The sequence below is a fragment of the Camellia sinensis genome, chromosome 7 (assembly GCF_055761805.1).
Source record: "Camellia sinensis isolate YWXY chromosome 7, ASM5576180v1, whole genome shotgun sequence".
Taxonomy (NCBI): Eukaryota; Viridiplantae; Streptophyta; class Magnoliopsida; order Ericales; family Theaceae; genus Camellia; species Camellia sinensis.
Genome location: NC_138967.1, coordinates 80,056,017 through 80,080,994, shown reverse-complemented (window position 1 = coordinate 80,080,994; position 24,978 = coordinate 80,056,017). Strand labels below are relative to the sequence as shown.

At 30.8% G+C, this 24,978-nt stretch overlaps 1 protein-coding gene across 50 annotated transcripts; it reads right to left on the bottom strand.

Moving 5' to 3' along the window:
• Positions 1-463: 463 nt before the first annotated feature.
• LOC114271898 (uncharacterized) lies at positions 464-8,061 on the bottom strand. 50 transcript variants are annotated; one of them, XR_014335536.1, is made up of 13 exons: positions 7,967-8,029; positions 7,800-7,880; positions 7,652-7,677; positions 6,871-7,000; positions 6,606-6,701; positions 4,915-5,004; positions 4,740-4,821; positions 4,573-4,654; positions 3,587-3,667; positions 2,533-2,733; positions 993-1,107; positions 756-904; positions 464-670 (listed from the first exon to the last, which is right to left on the bottom strand). XR_014335536.1 is itself a non-coding variant. In XM_082878312.1 (10 exons), the coding sequence occupies exons 1-5, from the start codon at positions 7,819-7,821 to the stop codon at positions 2,639-2,641; spliced, it is 309 nt and encodes a 102-aa protein (XP_082734438.1). In that variant the 5' UTR covers positions 7,822-7,960; the 3' UTR covers positions 464-670; positions 756-904; positions 993-1,107; positions 1,897-2,005; positions 2,095-2,170; positions 2,533-2,638. The 50 variants fall into 50 exon arrangements, 13 of the variants coding, with proteins under 13 accessions (XP_082734438.1, XP_082734441.1, XP_082734435.1 ...); XR_014335541.1 differs by lacking the exon at positions 6,606-6,701; XR_014335564.1 differs by lacking the exon at positions 7,967-8,029 and having other exon boundaries at positions 3,587-3,646; positions 4,793-4,821; positions 4,915-4,979; positions 7,800-7,928.
• Between the last annotated feature and the right edge of the window lie 16,917 nt (positions 8,062-24,978).

Here is a 24,978-nt window from a genome sequence, read left to right as displayed (position 1 = left end):
TTTTGTCATAAATATAAGAAATGGAGACAAAATAATTTTGTCACGTTTAATATAAACGAACACGAAAATTTTTTGTCAAAGAAACTACCAATAGAGATAAAAACAAATTCATCATTAAAAATGATGAAATAATGTCAAAAAAAATTCGTTAGTGACAAAATGTGACAATATTTTTTGTCATGATAAATTCATTTAGCGACGAAATAAAGAATTTATGACAAAATTAATCATCCACTTACACCAAATAAGAGACAAAAAAAAACCTTCTTTAGGGATGAAAAATTTTGTCAATAATTTCATAATATTTTTTTCCACATTATATACTTATTTTATCAAAATCTAAATTTTAGTTCAACAAATATGACCATGTTCATGTTGAAACCTGTTGAATATAACAATTCCATCACAACTTAACCTAACCTGTTATCAATACATTTACGAATTAACAAAATGAAAATATCCATTTACCATTACAAATAATTTCATCCTGATATAATAAAATAGTGAAATATCCACAAAATATCCAAAAGTTATAACTTGTTCAATTCCACCAAAAATCCAATAATAACTAGTGTAACTCCAAAAAGTATGTGTATCCTTATCAAACAAAAATGAACATTCAAACAAATTACATCATTGTTGCACGTCAAAAATGCCACCCCAATCCAATCTGCAAAAAAATAAATTAAAATTTTTAGTAATTAATCAACATACTTCCACCTACGAACACTTGGATCTGGTAAACAAGTTCGCACTTCTACACCAATCTTTGAGGCTAGTTTTGCGGCATAGTCCCCTATCGGTGCACGAAATTCTGGAGGGATAGGCACGCTAAGCTTTCCATCTCTATCAACAAGGCCTTAAACCTCTTTGCCTCGAGTTGGGCCACGAGCACGCTTAGCAGCTGATATTGTGAAGCCATAATATTGAAATAGTATGTGAACAAATTTAATTAAGATCTCAAATCAATGTAAATAAAGAGTGTGTCTTACCAATAGTATTACCAGCAGTCACCTCAGGACGTGAAGAGGTATCCCCCTCTTCTAATGCATGGGACAATGCCTCATGATGAGATTGTGAACGGGCTCTCGATGGTATCTCTAACAGCTGAATAACATAATAAAATATGAATATATGTACAAAGATATACATGTCTGTGTGTATGAATTGAAAGTAACAAGAAAGAATATATTTCACAATGCATAAATGTATAGTGCCTCATGCTCAAATGAATCATAGGATTCAGTGTCACTGCCATCTTCAGCCTCTGACGGTCGATAATCATCGTCATTTTCCTCAATTGGTATTTGTTTTTCCTTCCTCAATTTCTTATGTTGAATCGTAGCCTTCAAACAAGTTGTTATATTCTTCACTCCTAGAGCATTCATTCTCTCACGGTTTTTATTAATATTCTTCATTCTTTGTTTCTCATAGTTCGTTACCTTCTTAGTTGCGGTACTTGGTTCGGTCAATTGCTTTTTTGTAGCGTCCATTTTGCCCAACTATAAAGCATAATTGAACATTTTTTTGGTGGATACGCATAATTGAACATTAGATGTAAAGAAAAGATAATTATATATTTCTATACATAAAGCATAAAGCAACAACAATCTCAACAAGTAGATATGTCATATAGGCTCTAAATCATTGAAATATGGCTAGAGTTCAACGGTAGGAGTGATGACTTTGACCAAAACAAACTGTTGAGCTAAAATTACCAAGAAGTGGCATATAATTACCTTTAGAAGCATGGACTAGAATAACAATTAAAGATTTCTCCTTTTCCAATTCAAAAAGTGTGTTTAAGCAAAAATACAAAAGAATCAAGTTCCAACATTTCAATTGACGATGATGTGAGGGAAAAAAAACTTAAAATTAAGAGAGAGCTAAATTTACCTGTCTGGAAAAGCAGCAGAGTTGAAAGGGCACACATGACTGACCTCTTTCAAATTTACATTGCTATAGAGTAATTTCTTGTTATTACTGTAAATGACACTTGGCCTATCTGATGCAGCAAATTCATGTGTTATATTCTTCGATGAGAAAGTGCGGAGTGTTATAGGCTGGGTCCCAAGGGGCAAGATAAAGGACAACCTGTGTTTCTAGCTCAGTCAAATAGGCTTGTTTTCTTCTTCTAGAGTGTCTAGCTGATTCTCTATTAGAAAGCATTCTGAAAAACAGACTAAATCTCTTACAAATAAGATTGACAGAACTTTTAAGTAGCAAGTTGTCTTTCCATCAATTATTAAAGGGGAATTTCTATTCAAAAAATTTGTAAGCAATTTTCCTGACCTTTTATGTATAGCATGAATTACATCGGCGCAAAATATATATATATATATATATATTCCCAGAGAAAATTACCTTTAATTATTTGATATAAAATAGGATAAGTGGAATTTATCTATACCAACTACAAATGATATGTGCACTTCCTTGCAAAGATATAAAACAGGATAGTCACACATCTGCAAGAATCAAATTTCAAGATAAACTTTAACCATAAGTAGCTAACAGTTGAAACACAATTACCTCCTGACACATTTTGCATCGGTAGGTTCCATGTTATTCGTTTCTGTTTCTCCTTCAGCTTCATCATCATCTGACTGTTCTCTTGATGATCCACTCGTCGTTGACTTCACCTGGACCACAGATTTCTTTTCCATGACTGGCAAAGAAGGAATTCCAAGGGGTCCAATAACATCGTTATATCTGGTAGACCATACCCAGATCCTACAAAAGTGACAAAATCAAAATTGGATGACAACATTCAATACTTGCTATGCTATCTAATGACATAGCTGCAACCTATAAAGAGTATTCCAGGAAGAGAAGCAAAGAGAATGTACACATGATTAAAGACTCGGCTAAAAGGTGATCAAAAAGAAAATAGACTTAAATTCAAATGCTAGCATAACAAATTATGAATCATTATCTTTATCTTCATTGCCACCAATCATTGTCAATTCCTTCTTTCCTATCCACAATGCAAATCTTGATTAGCCTTCCTAGTCTACTGTTTACAACAAATTCATACTGCTAGCAGCTTTAGCTCAGCTAACTATAAAAGCTGAAAGTAGAGTCTAACACTATGGCATCAACATAAGACTCCATATAACTTACTTTAGTCTGTTAAATTGATAAATGGGACTATAAAAGTCAAACCAAAGAAATCCTTACGGCATGAAGTAGATGCTTCCAATCCTCTATTAACCAAAATATCTTGTATGCAAATCATACTCACATGTATGTTTACGCATGCATAGACAGTCTAATTATTAGGTGTAAATTGATGTTAAAATGATATTAAAAAGAACATTATTACTCTTGCTCTACTAGAAGCAATCCAACTCCCTTTGATTCTTGCTACATGGATGCAATATATTAAGAAGTGAACATGAAAATCATTTAATAATGTTTTTGACCATGGAAAAGATTAGGAGTGACTCACCAACACCCTTACAAACACACCCGATATGTATGCATATGCTCAAAGCATATAATAATAATAATAATAATAATAATAATAATAATAATAAATAAATAAATAAATAAATAAAATATTTAAACAGTAGGAGATACTAACCTTCACCAAGCGCTTGCATTCCCAATTGTCCGGTACTGGACGCTTGTGATCCATTGTCCGCTACAATAGATGAAGACATGACTTACAAATAAAAAAAATTAGGATAGTATATTTTAAATGTACAATGATTAGTCTCAATTTTTGTTCAGCATTCTGAAGGCTGGTGCAGTCAACCTCAGATGCAAGCACAAGTTGCATTTAAATTGATGATTTGGAAGGGAAGGCTTGCACATGATTTCTTACATGATTCTAGCTTGGATTTGAATCCCAGGTAGACAAATGAAGAATGCGAGGGCTCAATATTGGTGAATATGAAATATCAATGAAAACAGAGTCATTTGAAATCTGTCCCATCAACCCCAATATCCTACTCCCAAATCCATAATGTAAAGCTATCTATTTTCTTACGTCCCCCATCTCAGATCATAAACTAGTATTAATGAATTCTAGATAAGTCCTTGCTCTCCAGAGTCATTCAGGCACAGGATGGAAGAAGGCACAGAAGCTGTTAGATGCAGGAACACTGTGCTACTATAAAGTTCCAAATTAATCTATCACATTTGCTTCCAGCAATGTCCTAGATAGCAATTTTTTACTATCTAATATGGAGATTTTTTCCACTTGAAATAGCAAATCTAGAAAGTTTAGTAGAAAAAAATTAAAAGTAAACACAACAATAAGATTTTTTTTTTTTTTTTTTTTTTTTTTTTGCAAGATCAACGAGCAGCTGTTACAATCAGCATCAATGATCGTCTACTGAAAACCATTCATGCATCATATACAAAATCACTATTGTTGCCACTAAAGGGGGAATAAATGTAAAGTTAATATCTTGACCAAAAACTTTCATATATTTTTGGAGAAGAATAGGGGGGAAAAAAAGAAGAAAGATTTAAAAATGGGGAGAGGTTGAAGAAATGCCATTAATTCTCCATGTCCAAAATGTAAAAAGAATACTAATGCTTTCAGCAACAAAATAGATATACCAGCAGTGCTGACAATGTCTATTTGCCACAACCACTGGTCCCACACAACAGCACAGTTACAGATTCCTTCCTTTCCCAAATTCTGAAACAAGAAAACAAATTCTCAGAGTTCAAAATGGAAAAATGATTGATTGAGGTGCGCATTACATGAAAACCAGGGGCAATACTTCAAGCTAAAAGCCACAAGTTCCCTTATAGCTTGAAGTAAATAGGAAAGAACCTTCCCCACTCCAGCTTGATGCAGCTTCCCTAGTCATTACAAACCAATAATGTAAGTGCACAAATCATCTACCTTCAAAAATTGAAACAAAAACAGCAAACCAGCACCAGAAACACACTAACCTATTCAAGAACCACATACAATAATATGGATGTCTAAATAGGTCCAAACAGGGCATATAAACCACCTGGGAAATGGAAACTCAACCAATGCTGTTACAAACAAAAACAATAATCGTCCCAGCCATCACAAAAGAAGCCCATGTACAGCTCACATGGGAGAGCAAATCAAAATAAAAACAATATCAAACACAGCATCATAACAATTAGTAATGTAAGCAAATTAATATGAAATGCATTTCAATATCCCAAATTTTATCCAAATATCAAACAATACTAAACATAAGAATCCTAAAATGTGTCTAACTATATCCAACAATCCCAAACATAATAATTCAAAAAAGTATCTAAATGCTCAACAAAATAACCTATAAAACGAAACACAGAAAAATAAAATGAATGCCTTTGTGTGAAATGACAAATTATCATATCTTTGATGACCAAATATATCACTACTGAACCACGAACATCCACTAAAATAATATCATATGATTTTCAAACTACCTAATAATTTTACATTTCAAATTGCATAATAGTTTAAAAAAATGTTAATAAGAATGTACATGTTTGACCATCCAAATCTGAATTTCTCCTTTTAGTACCCAAAAAAAAAACAATGAAAGCATATACATTTAGATAAATTTCAGCAATATTCAATTTTATTTTTTTTCAAACAATCCATGTCCACTCACGAAAAAATAAATTTGTTCACATACTTTGTGATTACGTGAACAAAACACAAAATTTTATTGATCTAAAACTGCGAATCCCACACTCAATTGTCAGCAATTGCACCCATGATTGCAAAAATTTGACAATGTGAATTGCAAGGAGTAATCATGCCAACCAAAATAAATATTAAAAAAATAGTCACATAACAATAATCAAATTATTTACTTAAACATTGTCACAAATTCTTTCTTTGTATGAACAGTAGTACTATAACTTAATTCTCATTAAAACTTGATCATTTGAGGAAATTAAACTTTGTGAAACTGAGTTAACTTCCTTTCAAATTAAATTATATTTTTTAGTCTAGAATTAAAATGTGAATCATGCACTTTTGATATGTGGCAATCTGGATCATAGAACTTTTTACTGCTGATAATGGTAATAACATTATATTGAAATGAAAAAAAAAAAAAAAAAAATCATTACGTTGGATGTATCCTAGATGAATTTTTACAGATCAATTAATAATGTGATTATTTTATTGGTTGAACAGGTATATATGATAGAGGATGATATTTAATGCTTGTAGAATATATCAACACTAAAACAATTTGGGGAAATCAAAAATAAAAATCTCTTTGAAACAGTAGTTCACATTTGTAACTTGTTTGAGCATTGGTGCTTTGAAATGAGGAATACAAAATATCATGAATGCAGAGTATTATGTTTTTGTCTCCTTTTCTTTGAAGCTTTTTGGGAGATGATGGCATTTATAGGTTTTTATTGCTTGGGCATTTCTACATGATTTGTCATGTGAGACCAATGAAGAAGAAAGGCACCTGATGAAGAAGAAAGGCTTAAACTACAACCTGACAACATCAAATCAATGCATGAGGGGAAGAATTTCTTGAAGGAAAAGACAAGTGCAGAATTTAAGGTAAGCAATTTATGTTTTTATTGATACTATTTTATAAAGGGAACATTTGATTTGGTGTCCAAATTTAAAGGCTTTGCAGTATTACCTTAGGCCACTCCATAGAGCTTCCAAAACAACCTAATCCTAAAGATATGGAAGTGTAGAATGTGCAATGTCTACAGGTTTCAGCTTAGGTGAAATCCTGGGAAGCCAAGAAGAAAACAAACTAATAAGGTTGAGGTTTAAGAGCTCACGGTTATAGAAGCCTTGTTATGAACAATTAAATTTTCAGCACTTTTATTAGTACCATGTTGGCTACTATCTTGCATAACATAGCTTAAAACTTTCATTCAAGCATAGGCTGGACCTACCTGCAACTAATGCAACAAGTACACAACTTTCATTCAAGCATGGGCATGCCTTTCATTTATCCCCATCCCCCTAATACACTTCAAGTACACTTGGGTTGTTTCCTTTCTCTGCCTTTGACTGAATTTGTTTCTTATAATGGGCAGGGGGGAAGCAAAAGAACACAAACAAAAATATGTTAGTGGTAAAAGAGTCAATTATCCCTTGTAAACATAATTAGGTCCTAGTCATAGAAAAGCACTAAATTTAAGATGCAGATATTACTCAGCATTGCTAGGTAATCTTATTGCTTTTAGTTAGGGAAGCTATTCAACTCTTTGGTAATGTCTTTGGGTATTTAGGATATGTTTTGTTCTGTTTCTTTTATCATGCTTTTGGTTGTGTGAATGAAGTATGGCTCGGAGTGACTCTGTCAATTTTGCAGTTATGAATGCATATTTTCTGGATCTTTGGAGTTTTTAATTTGCCTATCATTTGAATAACACCCAGATGCCTGTTTTTGTTTTTGTTTTGTAAACTTAAATATATACATATATATACACACACACACATATATTTTAGGGGGGAAGTGCAATATTTCATGATTTTCAACAATCTTGAATTTTCAAAAGAAGTACTAAATAATATATTTAGAAATGCTTTAAAAATGATCACAAAGCAAGGGACATAGACATTTCAGAAAATGTTCACTTAAAGAGTACATCAGATCAAAATACAAAATGAGGGCATTGATATACATATTTTATTCTAAACCTAATTCAATCAAATACCTATAAAACTTACTTCGATTTCACATCAGTAGTTGAATACTTTATCGATAGTTGCATTTCGAACAACAAAATCACATGGATATCAAAGACAGATAGAAGAAAACCAGATAAATAATAAAATAAAATAAAAACAGGGGATACAAAGCAAAAAAGGAACAAACCTATAGGGGCAGACTGAAGCATCGATGGTCTCGCACAGCAGTAGCAAACGGCGACAACCTGACGATCAACAAACGTCTATGCTGTGTGCGATTATGAGGGGGAGAGAACTACGAATTGTGAGAGAAGGCTGTACAAGAGTGAAATCAGGGAGAGATAAGGGGCTTACCTATCCTGGGAAAACAAAGAGGGAATTTTGAGAGGAACATTTACCGCCTCAACAATTTCTAGAGGCAAATCACCAAAACAAAAAATAATAAAAACAATTTTTAGATTTTTTTTTTCTTTGAAACTAATTTAAGAACAATAAAAATCAAAAATATATTTTTAAAATTTTTAAAATTATTTATGACATCTTAAAAGATAAAATTATATAAAAATAAGAAGTATTTTTTTTTAATTTTTTCACCAAATTTTTTTAGTTTTTTAGAAAAAAATTCTGAAACAAGTTTTTAAAAATAAAACCAAACATATTGAAATTGATAATCTAATTCTTCGGAAAAGTTTAGATTATCTTGAATTAGCCATCTCAACTTAGAAGTGTGTTTGGATTTAATGGGTTCATTTTATGATCTAATTTGATTATCGCTTTAATTTTACAATTCAATTACTAGAATATTAAAACTCTTTGAAAATTTATAATAAAAACATTAATCACTAAATCACCTCATTTCACTAGTAAAACTTTTACCGACGAATAGTATTATCATCGCTAAATGGTTAAGGCTGTGTTTGGTTATATTATAAAATCATGATTTAGCAGCATCACTCACGTATGATGTTTGGTAGGTGTTTTGTAATCACCTTTCAAAAACTCTACAGAGCGCTCTGTCTCAGCTGCTGTTTTCAGAATTATTTTTTTGAAAATTTTACCTGACGGATCGTCCGGCCGGTTGATCGGAATAGTAATTATTTTATTTTTTTTTTGCAATTTGTATGTTAATTTTTATATAATTGAAAAAAATATTTTCTGAATTTTTTATGTGCTTTAAAATAATTTTGAGTTGTATGTTTAGTTATGAGTTGTAAATTTTTGTATCAAATATCAAATGTCACATCAACAATTCCCCACTCAAATCAAAACTCTTTTCAAAACTCTTTACCAAACAAATTGTCTACACTCAAATCATAATTCCAAACCCCACAAACCCAAAATACAACTCATACTCTCAAAGCATAATTACAAAACACAACCAAACGCAACCTAAATCTTTGCCCATGCTAACTTGACGTCGCCAAAAGTAAGCATACTAATAGCAACGCTTATTGTGTTGCTAAAAAATAAGCCTCGTAACTAAAAATTTTGTAATTTTGACGCGTAGTGAATGTTATACTTTTTTAGCGACGGTAGTAAATTGCGTCGGTAAAGGTCTACTTTTACCAACGAAATTCGTTACTGTGTCGCCAAAAATATACTTTTGGCTATGAAAAATTGACGTCGTCACTAAAAATAGTCGCGAAAAATGCAATTTCTTGTAGTGCATAGCGTATGAGAGAAATTGAAAATGGTGTAGGCGTAGGTATGAGAGAAGTCAAAAAGGTTTGTAGGTTGGGAGAAGTCAACAAATGCTCAGGTTTTTTTTTTTTTTAAATCAAAAATTTTAAAAATTAAGATTGGTTTATAAAAATAATTTAACAATCCCATTAATAACCATAGTGTATAAGAGAAGTTGAAAATGGTGTAATTTTGCTTGAATGAAAGCTATAGAGGATTTTTTTAATTATTTAAAATCAAAAAATTAGAAATTTTAGTTTGAGATATTGAAGCTACCACAAGACTTGTGGTTATAAACCCCATTTTACTTATATATATATATATATATAGATTTAATAAGAATTTATATTTGTTTAAGATATTTTTTTTAATATACAAATTATTTTTTAATTTTTTTTATAAAAATAATTTAACAATCCCATCACTAGCCATAGTGTATAGGAGAAGTTGAAAAGGGTGTAGGAGTAGGTATGAGAGAAGTCAAAAAGTGGGTTGAGAGAAGTCAATAAATGCTAAGTTCTTTTTTTTTTAAATCAAAATTTTAAAAAATTAAGATTGGGATATTGGAGCTCCCATAAGGCTTGTAAGTTAAAAACTCCATTTTCCTTATATAATACTAGCCTATCACCCGTGCTATGCACGGGATAATTATAGATATTTATATTTTTTTTAATATATAAATTATGTTTTTAAAGATTTTTTATAAAAATAATTTAATAATCTTATCACTAACCATAGTATACAGAAGAAATTAAAAAGGCTACTGCAGTAACTATGCACAGGCTATATCTGTAATTATTTGTATGAGGGGATTTAAATGCTAATCAGGAATTTTGACCAAATCAATAAATGCAGGCATATGAATTGAAAAAAGTTAATAAATGCTGATCAAGGGATTTTGATCAAATCAATAAATGCTGAGGTTTTTTTTTTAAATAAAAAATTTAGAAAATTAAAATTGAGAGATTGGAGCTCCCACAAGACTTAGGGTTTAGAAACCTCATTTTCCTTAATATATTTACAATTTTCTATATATGTGAATTGCGATTTTTAAATGTCTTTTTTTTTTTAAATGTCTTCATTTTTTTCCTTTTTTATATTATATTAAAGTTTAATGTTTTGATAATAATCATATGTGTTGGACTTTTTAAGGAATTAAATGTCTTCTTTTTTTTATTATATTATATTAAAGTTTAATATTTTGATAATAATCATATGTGTTGGACTCTTCAAGAAATTTTTTTTCTGCTTGTTCTTAATGCATTAAAGTGTTATTATAAGGGATAATAATTATATGTGTTGGGACTTTTCAAGGAATTCATATGTGTTGGATTTCAAAGAATTTTTTTTATGCTTGTTCTTAATGCATTAAAGTGTTATCATGAGTGTAAGACTTGGAAGTTGGGAGAAGTTAATAAATGTTAAGGTTTTTTTTTTTTTTTAAATCAAAAAATTAAAAAATTTAGATTGGGAGATTGGAGCTCCCACAAGGGTTGGGGTTAAAAACCCCCTTTTGCTTAATATGTAGTATAGACTAGTCCATCACTCGTGCTATGCACGGGATAATTATAAATATTTATATTTGTTTTAGATTTTTTTAATATATAAATTATGTTTTTTAAGATTTTTTATAAAAATAATTTAACAATTTGATCACTAACCATAATATACATGAGAAGTTGAAAAGGGTACTTCAGTAACTATACACAAATTGTATCTATAATTATTTGTATGAGGTGGTGTTAAATGCTGATCAGGAGATTTTGGCCAAATCAATAAATGCAGGCATGTGGAAAAACATGTGGATTGAAAAAAGTTAATAAATGCTGATCAGGAGATTTTGACCAAATCAATAAATGCTGAGTTTTTTTTTAAATAAAAAATAAAAAATTTAGAAAATTCAGATTGGAATATTGAAGCTCCCACAGGCCTTAGGGGTTAAAAACCCCCTTTTGCTTAACACGGAACTAGCCGATCACCCGTGCTATGCACGGGATAATTATAGATATTTATATTTGTTTTAATTTTTTTTAATATATAAATTATGTTTTTTAAGTTTTTTATAAAAATAATTTAACAATCTTATCACTAATCATAGTGTACAGGAGAAATTAAAAAGGCTATTGCAGTAACTCTACACGGGCTGTATCTATAATTATTTGTATGAGGGGATTTTACATGCTAATCAGGGATTTTGACTAAATCAATAAATGTAGCCATGCTGATTGAAAAAAGTTAATAGATGCTGATTAGGGAATTTTGACCAAATCAATAAATGCTGAGGTTTTTTTTTTTTTTAAATCAAAAATTTAGAAAATTAAGTTTGAGAGATTAGAGCTCCCACAAAGCTTGGGTTTAGAAACCCCTTTTTTCTTAATATATTTACAATTATCTATATATGTGAATTGTAATTTTTAAATGTCTTTTTTTTTTTAAATGTTTTCTTTTTTTCCTTTTTTATATTATATTAAAATTTAATATTTTGATAATAATCATATGTGTTGGATTTTTCAAGAAATTTTTTTTATGCTTGTTCATAATACATTAAAGTGTTATTATGATGGATAATAATCATAAGTGTTAGGACTTTTTAAGGAATTCATATGTGCTGGATTTCAAAGAATTTTTTTTATGCTTGTTCTTAATGCATTAAAGTGTTAGTATGAGAGTAAGACTTGGGGGTTGGGAGAAGTTAATAAATGCTAAGATTTTTTTTTTAAATCAAAAAATCAAGAAATTTAAATTGGGAGATTGGAGCTTCCACAAGGCTTGGGGTTAAAAACTCTCTTTTGCTTAATATATAGTATAGATATAGATAGATAGATAGATATATCTTTTAATTTTTATTTTTATTTTGTGTGGTTTCTATTCGGGTATTTTTTTTTCAATTTATTTAAGATGGAGTTGCGGGTATCTTTTTTTTTTTTAATTTAATTTATCTGCGGTTTCCATTTGTTTTTTATTATTATTATTTATGTAAATTATGATGTGAGTTAGATATGTGATAGATATGTGAGTTTTATGTATTTAAAGTTTATTTAGATAAACTTTAAAGATTTTTTTTTAGTTTTTTAGTTTTTTTTTTGTTATGTTATAATATAATATATAAAATATAGGTAGATATCTACAACTTTAATAAAAAAATATTATCTGATTTTTTGGGGAAGAGAAAAGGAATGCAAGTTTTAATATTTTTTTTTTGAAAATTTGTGAGAGAGATTAGGAGGGAGAGATTATGAAATATTTTTGTTATTAAATAAATAAATCAGTCAATAGCTTTTTTAATCTATTTTGTAAATTAAAAATCAATAATTTTGGAAAATTGATTAATTTGTCCCATTAAGTGATTTAAAATTTTGATAGATATACATAATAAAAAATACATAATTATATTATTAAATCATAATTCAAATTTAGATGTTATATCTTTTTGAGATCTATAGGTAAATTCTTATCTTTTTTATTTTTTATTTTTGTATGTAACCATAGTGTAATGGAGAAATTGAAATGGGTGTTGCAAAAATTATGAGAGAAGTCAAAAGGGATTATAGGTTGGGAGAAGTCAATAAATGCTGAGATTGGGTTGGGAGAAGTCAATAAATGCTGAGTTTTTTTTTTTTTTAAATCAAAAATTTAGAAAATTAGGATTAGGAGATTAGAGCTCCTACAAGCCTTGGGGTTAAAAATCCCCTTTTGCTTAATATATAGTATAGATAATTATAAATATTTATATTTGTTTTAGATTTTTTTAATATATAAATTATGTTTTTTAAGATTTTTTATAAAAATAATTTAACAATCTTATCACTAAGCATAGTGTATGAGAGAAGTTAAAAAGGGTATTGCAGTAACTATACACGGATTGTATCTATAATTATTTGTATGAGGGGATTTCAAATACTGATCAGGGGATTGTATCAATAAATGCAGGCATGTGAAAAAACATGTGGATTGAAAAAAGTTAATAAATGTTGATTAGGGAATTTTTATCAAATCAATAAATATTGAGTTTTTCTTTTTTTAATAAAAAATATAAAAAATTCAACTTTAGATATTGAAACTCCCATGGGCCTTGGGGGTTAAAAACCCCTTTTTACTTAATATATAGTATAGATATAGGTAGATAGATAGATATAGATATAGATAATATAATATAGATAGATAGATGTGTTGAAATTTTCAAGGAATTTTGTTTATGCTAGTTTTTAATGCATTAAAGTTTAATTATGAGGGGGTTTTGACCAAATCTCCCAAAAGGCATGGGAATTGGGAGAAATTAATAAATGCTGAGGTTTTTTTTTTAAAATAAAAAAATTAGAAAATTAGGATTGGGATATTGGAGCTCCCACAAGCCTTGGGGGTTAAAACCCCATTTTGCTTAATATATAGTATAGATAGACTAGCATATCACCCGTGCTATGCACGGATTGTGTTTACAGTTATCTATATATGTGAATTGCGATTTTTAAATGTCTTCTTTTTTTTTTCTTTTTTTTTTTCCTTTTTTATATTATATTAAAGTTTAATATTTTGATAATAATCGTATGTGTTAGACTTTTCAAGGAATTAAATGTCTTTTTATTATTATTATATTATATTAAAGTTTAATATTTTGATAATAATCATATGTGTTGGACTTTTCAAGAAATTTTTTTTATGCTTGTTCTTAATGCATTAAAGTGCTATTATGAGGGATAATAATCATATGTGTTGAGACTTTTCAAGGAATTCATGTGTTGGATTTCAAAGAATTTTTTATGTTTGCTCTTAATGCATTAAGGAGTTATTATGAGGGTAAGACTTGGGGGTTGAGAGAAGTTAATAAATGCTAAGGTTTTTTTTTAAATAAAAAAATTTAAGAAATTTAGATTGGGAGATTGGAGCTCCCACATGGCTTGGGGTTAAAAACCTCACTTTACTTAATATATAGGATAGATAGATAGATAGATAGATAGATAGATAGATAGATAGATATAGACATATAGATAGATAGATAGATAGATATAGATATGGCACATACCATTTATATGACACAAGGACCAAAGTATCGAGACAATTGCTGCAATTTGCCCTCATCTAAATTAAAGGGATTTAAAAAGTTTTAAAAAATATATATATAATATTAAAAAATGTTCACTAAAAAAATATAGATTAAAAATTAAAAATTAATTATTGAAAACTCCATACTAAACAAGGTAATGTTTTCTATTAATTTTGAAAATTAAAAAATTATTATTAATTTTTCCTCTGTTTTTTTTCTCACAAAAAAAAGCTTTTTTTTTTTTTTTTTTTTTGTGGAGAGGGGTTTTGACCTGCGATTTTTCTAAAATGAGTGTTCTAGACGGAAAGGGTAGAATTGGTTCAGACAATGAGAAAAAGTGCTTATGCAAGGGGCGCCTTCACTATGAAAAAGAATAGTTGGTTTTGCATAGGGTGCCTTCTTGGATAATAGCTTCAATACCGGCATGCATGAAGGGCTTAAGTGTGAGACATATGAGAGGGGCTTTAGTGCGAAAATAAAAGAAATGGTTTACAAAGTGTCTTCTTGCTTCACGACTTCAATACTTGTGAGAGAGGAGTAGGCTCAAGTGTGAGAGAGAAATGAGGGTTTCTAGGAAGTGTCTTATTGGGTCACGACTTGAGTGTCCGTGCACATGAAAATGAGTGATAAGGGTCAGAGTGTGTCTCTTGGGGTGACGGCTTCAGTGCTCTGAAACACAAAACCATAGCATTTTAATAAAGAGAAATATTAGTGATAAAATATTTTTGTCTCCGTAAATACAAGAATAGAGAATTTATTATTGGTGACGAAATATTTTTGTCTTCCACAACATAACCTTATGAGACGAAAAATATATTCATCGCGCAATCAATCAGAATTTATTAGTGACGAAATATTTTCATCTCCCACAACTTATTCTTCCAAGACAAAAATATATTTGTCGCCCATTTAATAGAAAGATGAAACGGCATCGTTTGCATGATGGAATGTTTATTGGTGATGAAATATTTTCGTCTTTCATAACTTATCATTCCTAGAAAAAAATATATTTGTTGCCTAATAAATGGAAATATGCAATGACATTGTTTAATAGGTAGGGAATTTATTGGTGACGAATTACGTTCGTCGCAAAAAATATATATATTTTGTGACAAAAATGTTCGTCTCCAATGAGCTAAAATAATTTGCGCCAATGCAAATGAAATTGGCGCCTGAATTTTGCAGACGAAATTTTTTTTCGTCTCCTATACGTTTGAGAAAAATTAAAACAAACGAAAAAATTAATATTTTGTCATCTTTGGGTTAAATTTTAAGTCACCAAATTTTGTCACAATAGCTTAGATTTCTTGTATTTTGTTTCCTTGTTTAATTATTATTATTATTTTTTTCTTTTTGTGGAGAGGGGTTTACTGTGAGAAAGAATAGTAGCTTTGCACAAAATGTCTTCTTGGATAACAATGTTTGCATGCACAAACGGCTTAAATGTGAGAGAGATTAGAGAAACTTCAGTGTGAAATAGAAGAGTTCGTTTATAGAGATTGTTTTCTTGAGTCACAGCTTCAATACTTGTGAGAGAGGAGACTCAAGTACGAGAGAGAAATGAGGATTTGTAGAGGGTGTCTTTTCGGGTCACGACTTTAGTATTTGTGTGTGTGTGAAAGTAAGTGATTAAGGTAAGAGCGTCTCTTAGTTTCTGACGACATTTTAATAAAAATATTTTCGTCTCAAACTCATATGTTCGTTGCCTAATCAACAAAAATACAAAAACAATGTTGTGTGGGGATGGAGAATTTATTGGTGATAAAATATTTTCGTCTCCTTCAACTTAACCTTATGAGACGAAAATATATTCATCGCACAATCAATCAAAATGCAACACGACACATGGAGAATTTATTAGTAACGAAATATTTTCGTCTCCCAAAACATATCCTTCCGAGACAAAAATATATTTGTCGCCTAATTAACAGAAAGATAAAACGAGCATGAAGGGTTCATTGGTGATGAAATATTTTCGTCTTCCATAACTTATCATTCCCAGACAAAAAATATATTTGTCACCAAATAAATAAAAAAATGAAATGACATCGTCTAATAAGTTTGGAATTTATTGGTGACGAATTCCTTTTGTTGCAAAAAACTTTAAATTTTGTGACAAAAATGTTCGTCTCCAATGAGCTAAAATAATTGGCGCTAACAAGAAAAAAAATTGGTGCCTCTTTTTTTTTCTGACAAATTTATTTTTTCGTCTCCTATAGTTTTGAAAACAATTAAAAGAAACAACAAAAGTAATATTTGGTCATGTTTGGGTTACATTCTAAAACGAAAATAAATTTTATCACCAAATTTTAAAAATTAATTATTGAAAACTCCATACTAAACAAGGTAATGTTTTCTATTAATTTTGAAAATTACAAATTTTTTATTATTTGTTTCTCTGTATTTTTTCTCACAAAAAAAATAGCTACATTAATTATCTTCTTCTTTTTTTTTTCTTTTTTTTTTTTTTGTTGTTGTTGTTGGAGAGAGGTTTTGACCTTCGATTTTTTTGAAATGGGTGTTCTAGACGGAAAGGGTAGAGTTGGTTCAGACAATGAGAAAAAGTGCTTGCGTGCAAGAGGGGCCTTCACTGTGAGAAAGAATAGTGGGTTTGCATAGGGTGCCTTCTTGGATAATAGCTTCAATGTTGGCATGCACGAAGGGCTTAAGTGTGAGACAGAAGAGATAGGCTTTAGCGCGAAATAGAAGAAATGGTTTACAGAGTGTCTTCTTGAGTCACGACCTCAATACTTGTGAGAGAGGAGTAGACTCAAGTGCGAGAGAGAAATGAGAGTTTGTAGAAAGTGTTTTCTTGGGCCACGACTTCAAGGTCCGTGTACATGAAAATGAGTGATAAGCATCAGAATGTATCTCTTGGGGTCACAGTTCCAATGCTTTGAAACACAAAACCACGGCATTTTAATAAAGAGAAATGATTAGTGATAAAATATTTTTGTATCCTTCAATATCAGAACAAAGAATTTATTATTGGTGATGAAATATTTTTGTCTTCCACAACTTGACCTTATGAGACGAAAAATATATTTGTCACGCAATCAATTAGAATTTATTAGTGACGAAATATTTTCGTCTCCCACAACTTATTCTTCTGAAACAAATATATATTTGTCGCCTATTTAATAGAAAGATGGACGCATGATGGAGTGTTTATTGGTGACGAAATATTTTCGTCTTCCATAACTTATCCTTCGCAGACAAAAATATATTTGTCGCCTAACAAATAGAAATATGCAACGACATCGTTTAATAGGTATGAAATTTATTGGCGACGAATTACGTTCGTTACAAAAAAAATTATATTTTGTGACAAAAATGTTTGTCTCCAATGAGCTAAAATAATTCGCGCCAATGCAAATGAAATTGGCGCCTCATTTTTGCACAGGAAATTTTGTTTTCGTCTCCTATACTTTTGAGAAAAATTAAAACAAACGACAAAATTAATATTTCGTCATCTTTGGGTTAAATTTTAAGACAAAAAAAAATTGTCACCAAATTTTGTCACAATAGCCCAGATTTCTTGTATTTTTTATTGATTTTATGCATTTGGTGACGAAATTTGGTTTTCCTCTCTAAAAATAATACATTTGGAGACGAAATTATTTCCTCTCTAAAATTTTTTACAATGGTGACGACAAATTTCGTCTCCAAAATGGCGCCAAATCTTCCACCAAATTTTCCAAGGGCGGGAAATTGTTTTGTGACGAAAAATAAAATTTAGACACAAATAAAATTTTCGTCACCTATTGTTTTATTTTATTTTAAGCATTTGGTGACGAAATTTGGTTTTCGTCTATGAAAATAATATAATTGGAGGCGAAATCTTATTTTCATCACTAAAACATGCATATTTGGAGACTAAATATTTTTTCGTCACGCGTTTTCGTCACCATAGACCTTTTTTGTTGTAGTGACGATTTATTTGGAAATTAAATAAAAAAGGAAGTTGAATAGAAAAGGAAGTTGAATAAAAATAAAAATGGAAGTTGCATAAAATTAACAATGAAAGTTCATTCAAGAGACCACTATACCTTAACGATTTATTTGGAAATTAAATATAAAAAAAAAGTTGAATAGAAAAAGAAATTGAATGAAAAAGGAAGTTGAATAAAAAAAAATAGAAGTTGCATAAAATTAACAATGGAAGTTCATTAAAGAAACCACTATACCTTAACAATCTATTAAGAAATTAAACAAAAAAGGAAGTTCAATAGAATATGAAACTGAATAAAAAGGTAAGTTGAATAAAAATCAAAATTGAAGTTGCATTAAATTAAAAATGGAAGTTCATTCAAGAAATCTGTTTGGAAATTGAAAAAAAATGGAACTCGAATAAAAAAGGAACTCGAATAAAAAAATAATGGAAGTTCATTCAAGAAACCACTATACCTTAACGATCTATTTGGAAATTAAATAAAAAATGAAGTTGAATTGAAATGGAAATTGAAAAAAATGAAAGTTCAATAAAAATAAAAATGGAAGTTGCGTAAAATTAACAACGGAAGTTCATTCAAGAAACTACTATACCTTAACGATCTATTTGGAAATTGAATAAAAAATGAAATTGAATACAAAAGAAACCACTATACCTTTACCAGTGAGGTCGGTCACTGGTCATGTACCGTGTAGGATAAATTATCATATGTCGAGTTGACTTGTTTGTGTAATTTGATAAATTGCTTGATTATCGAATCTAATCGGTTGTGTAATGATTGGATCCCTATTGATTTATTCTCCGTCCGAGCCTTGTTATTCTTGTTGTATACTTTCCAAATTAATTTATTTTTTAGGTACGGAGTGTAGACTGCCCGAACTCTCTCCGCCCGCCCCCCATTTTCGGAGAGGGCGCGGATTGGGTTCAAGCTACTACAGTTCGAACTCCCATCACGGTTTTTAATCTAATCTCACAAGGTGCAATGTAAGACTGATAAATCACCAAAGAGTCCAAATCTGGCAATTGGTTTTGGGAAATCAATTTTGAATCAAAAGCGCTAAACATAGACTGCTTTGCCAGATTACAGAGTCACCGCCTAAATATTTTATTTTGGGAAATTTAAGAAACCATGACTCGTGCCTAAGGCCACGTGTCGGTCATCACCAAAGTTGCCTCAGCTCGGGAACTTGGGTACGAGAGGGGAAGGTCGTAACATGAGCACCCCCGTTCGCCCGATCAAAGATCGGCCTCTACTAAACATGATATATTGTTTTGAAAACACATGTGTTCTTATTCCGGTTATTTAGCTAACTTACTATGTGATGCGCACAGCATACAAGTATAGACTCAATCACGAGAATTGAAACAAAACAACTCATGTTTGTTTTTGAAAATGGTTTGAAAGTGCTACTCGCAGGTAGGCTAAAGCGCGGATTTGCCACCCTCAAGTGGGCTTAAAACGACATGATTTGTCACTCTGCAAAGTGGGCTTAAAACTCACATTTGATGAATTGTTCCAATTCAAGCAATAAAGCCTTCACCCACAGGCATTCATGCAGTTAAATACTTAAGCAAATAGCCTCATGGCAAGCATGCTAAACATGACAATACTCACACTCATGCAAGTATGCTAAAGCGTAAACACTTACAGTGTACTCCAAGCCAAAACAGAAAATTAGTTAGAAATCGTACATGATCCTAGCTATGTCTAAGATGCCTAATGCAACGCATGCAATAATGCAACTAATAGGCTCGGCTATCTAAGATGGCATATGAATTCAACACTTGATAACAAGGATAACATCTATCACAACTCACATTATGTCACCTTATTTTCAATTTTAATTTTCTGGGAACATCTCAACTAGATAATTATAATTTTTTTTTTTTAAAGTGAGTCAATTAAAAAAAATTAACCAAAGATAAAAATAAGTCAAATTTTATCAAAAGAGTTTACAAAAATTAGCTTATTTTTATTTATGAACTCTTTTTTTTTAAAATAAAATTATTTTTTTGAAAAAATAAAATTTCTAAAATCGTACGACCGAGATGAATTTAATTATATATTTTTTAAATCATTGAAAACGAAACTAGTGATCTATTTGTTTGGGTATAGAATATATTTTTCAAAATATATTTTTTGCATTTTTTGGAGTTTGGCAGAACTGAAAATAAAAGTTAACGAAAAATATTTTTCACAATTAACGAGAAGTACAAGTTTATTTGGACGAAAAATGTTTTCTACTTTTGAAAAATGAAAAATATTTTTTAAATTAAAATTTACCAATGCCACCACATTTTCACTACTACTATCGCTTCCACTACCACCACTACGGCCATGACCAACATCACAACTGTTGCTGCCGCCACCTCTACCACCCCGATACCACATCATTATCACCATTACACCACTACCGTTGCCACTGCGGCCCCCACTGCTATTGCCACCATCACCGTCACCCAACATCTCCATCTCCACCTCCACTATGTCACCGCCATTACCACCAATACTAATGCAAATGAAAAATACTTTTTGGACAATATATATATATATATATATATAAAATTCTACAAAAAATATTTTAGATTGAAAAATATTTTCTATCTATACAAATAGTGAGTAAGCTTTTGTTTGGAGTGTGGGTTAGTTTTTTGGCTTTTTAACTATTTTAGCCTGGATTAAAAAATTTTGTTTGGGATAGGCTTTTTGACTTTTTTGATTTTTGTGAGAAAAAAATGAAATAATTATAATTTGAATGTGACATTTTATCTTGTTAATTTTTGAACTTATTTTATTTTATTTGTGGCTAAAATAGCCAATAAAAAAATTTACGTCAACCGAAGCCTAAATTAAGAAACCAAACAAACCAACTTCTAAAAGAAGCTTAACTGTACCAAGGAATGTCGGTAACAAGGAATTGACTGACTTTAGAAATTATATATTATATAATATGATATAATTAATTAATTAATTAGGAGGTTGATTAAGCTCTACTCTTATTCTTTCGGTTCATAATTCGGCGTGAATATGGGCCTAACTAACTGACTAACTAAACTGTAGTCTTTGGCTAAATTACTAAGAAACCTAGTTAATGCACCGATCCAAGGGGTTGTATTTGTGTAAGCTGCCTGCTTAATCACTCATCTATTAGATAATGGAAATAGCTTATGGGAGAAGTTAAAATAATTGTATTATGCATTAATTTTTCTGAGCTATGTATAGAATGAGATTGCATGGTGTTTTACATATGATTGGGTCTTGTCTTTCAGTGTTAATTTAATTGAGATAGTTTGTTTTAGACAGGTGTGGAACTAATATGGGGACGGGTAGTGGCCATGGCTCCTCCCAAGTTTTGGAAAATTAAATACTATCCTTATATTTCATGTTCATTTATAATATATAATGAGATGATACTTATTTTATAAAATCACTCACTAATGTTTTATTTTATCAGTATTTTATAATATATAATGGGATGATTTTTAACTATTTCAAATTATAAAATGAAAAAAAATGACTTGCTAGATTTATTTAATTTCATTCTTATGAAATTCGGTTATCACAATGTTTGTATAAAAAAAATATTTTTAATTAGTCATGTATCAAAAATAAGTCAATGTTTTTAATACACACACTTTGGCCCCCCTAAACAATATTTTTAGTTTTGCCCCTGATTTTAGGTATGATGCTTTGTACACTCGCCCCCTTTATTGATTTTTTTCTCTGTATCCTTTATATCGTTGATTTCGTTAATTAAGTTTTTAGCTAATAAAAAAAATAGAATAAGATTTGCACCAAGCATATGATATATATATTTTTTAACTGCCAGTTGATAGACTTGCATCCCATAAAAATAATATACGTATAAAAAAATAAAATAAAGTAAAATAATTTCCATTGTGCAATTGATTTAAAATTTCCTCTTATGATAAAATCTTCAAAGACTAATATCTACAAATCATTTAACCATATTAAGGAGAAGCTACATAAAAAAATGAAATGTCTTAGTGCAATAATCAGATGATATGAAACAATATTCTTCAATTTATTATATAAATTTAAATTTAGTGGAGTGCAAATGAATTTAATCGATATGTATATTTTAAATTTTGTATCTATGATTGTAGTACGGTAACCCAAGGGTGGGTGGCATTGTGGTTAAGACTTGGGATTTATGCCCCAATGTTATGAGTTCAATTCCTTCCCCCTTGGGCCAATTTCCTGGGCGAAGCATAGTTGGTTAGGAGATTGGATCTCAAGTTGTCTAATCAGCACTTGGTGTGGGTTCAATACTCCCCCGCTGTGCGAGTCCTGACTTAAGCAGAGCTTGTCATGGGAAGTCGGAGTAAGTTCTCAGGTTATAGTCTCCTCGCTCGGAACGGCTAACAGGACACCCTGGTGATCTCTGCAAGGGACGCTGCGTTGGACTTGCGGGAGGGTAGGGAGGATTTTTTTGTAACAAAAAAAAAATAATGATTGTAGTATGGAAGTAACGAATATTGTAAGATATGTTATATGTGGTTGTAAAAGTGCGAACGAATGTTAATTGTGTAAAGTTAAAAGGCTGGAATGTAGCTACAGTGGATTGATGACCAACCCAACCAAAAAATATTAAATTAAATTAGTTATCAAAATATTGTTGTGTTGATTCCATATATAATGTGGATGTGGATAATAATCGGTAGTTAGTTAGGTGCATTGGTATGTTGGATCGCAGGTCAATGAAATCAGATGCATTGCAACAAAAAGGAACATCTTGCAGCAAGTCAATCCGATAAACAAGGCAACGTGCATCCGTAAACATTGAAAAAGCGGCATAGAGAGAGAGAGAGATAGTTCCCATGCATTGTTGCTGGGTGTGAAGTAATACTTGGATCATGGAAAAAAAAAAAAAAAAAAAAATTATTATTAAATATTTTATGAATTTTTTTTACTTTTAAATTATACATATAATAAAACGTCATATATTAATTGAAAGATAAAAAAATTTCATGAAATATTTTATGATATATATATATATTTTTTTTATAATTCCTAACATTGCTCTTAAATATTTTTTAAGAAATCTAAATTTCAAAAGGCTGAATCAGAGAAGGGTAACCTTTGCGACTAGACTCTATAATAAACTGAGGCCCTAGAGGTCACCCTTAGGGCCACTTTGGGAAGAGGCTAAAAAAGCCAGTTTTGTGGCTTTTTAGCTTTTTTAGCCAAAATAATCAGTTTTTTTATCCAAAAGAACCCAGCGTTTTGCCAAAAAAGCCACCAACAAAGTCAGAAAATCAATTTTTTACCAACTTTCCAAAACACCACTTAGGTGGTTGCTATATAATGGGATCACTCAATCATATAACGGTAAGTCACAGACTCGCACATAGACGGAGATTCAAATCTATACTCCTGACACTAGGTACGGTTCACTTAGGTCTGGAAGGTTCATCTTACCAACCATATGTGTTGTTTCATAGAGAAAAAGTAAAAATAAATTACAAGCGAGTTACACTAACAATCCCTGTAATTTGGCACTTGTGTCACTTCAGTTCTTGACTTTTCAATTGTGATTGTAAACTAAAAACACAGAATATGCAGCAGATAAAATTTTCAGATCATACCTTCTTGATGATAGAACCTTCTTGGATAAATCACGTGCTTCCAGAAAACTGATAAATCAACCCAGCAGTGGAGTGATATCACAGATTGAATATCACCCACACAAAATCACAGTGCAAAGACTTGATCGTTGTGTTTTTTGGAGAGAGTCAGTATATGGGTAGAAACAGACTATACGTTGTTTCTCACTTGGATTACCCATAACCATATATCAGATATATAATATATTATAATATCTATCCATATCAGTTAAAACTGATAACATCTGTATCTTGAGTGGTTATCCTAAATAGGTTTGAATTCAAATTCAAAACCTATTTGGATAATGATCAAATTTAAATTTAAATGGTCATGCCACATGGGCGCCCATTACTAACATCTCCCACTCGCACATGAGTTGGCATGACACTGCCACATCTCTATCTCAATCTCCCCAAAAAGAACGCTCTCATACTAGCCAATGCACCGTGCGACCGCTGAGAACACCTGCAAGTGGGAGCTCTATACTAGAAACTCAATATGAGTCAGCATAGAGACATCAACCCAAAAAGAACAGAAATAGTGTCTCATGTACCCAGACCCATCTAGCTACATCAGTCCAAAAAACATCTCTAATCCCTCAAAGAGCATGTTTGACTCTCCTAGGTCCCGCATTATATTCACACCCAATCAGCATCCTATAAAGAGCGATGTGAGTTGTCGACAGTGAATATAGAGCAGAGATGTAGAACTAGATGATCTTCCCTTCACCCTCATATCATTCAATTTGAAATTGACCGCTTTCCCAGTAATGTCCCTTAAAGCCGAATCATACATGACCGCAGGCAACATACCAAAGTTGCTGAACATCAACTCCTCATCTTATGACATAGTCAAAGGTCACAAAAGGCACAAAGTAAAGTCATTTAGGAAAAAATGACTTTTAGGACTCACACGGTGAAGAAGCAGGGATCCATTCTTTCACCTCGCTAACGGGTCGATAAGCACATGCAGTATGAATGCATGTTATAGTGGAGTTACTCTTCCAAAGAGTGATGTTAAACTCACACACCATACAGATCTTAGTCTAGTCGCTCTTAAGCGCA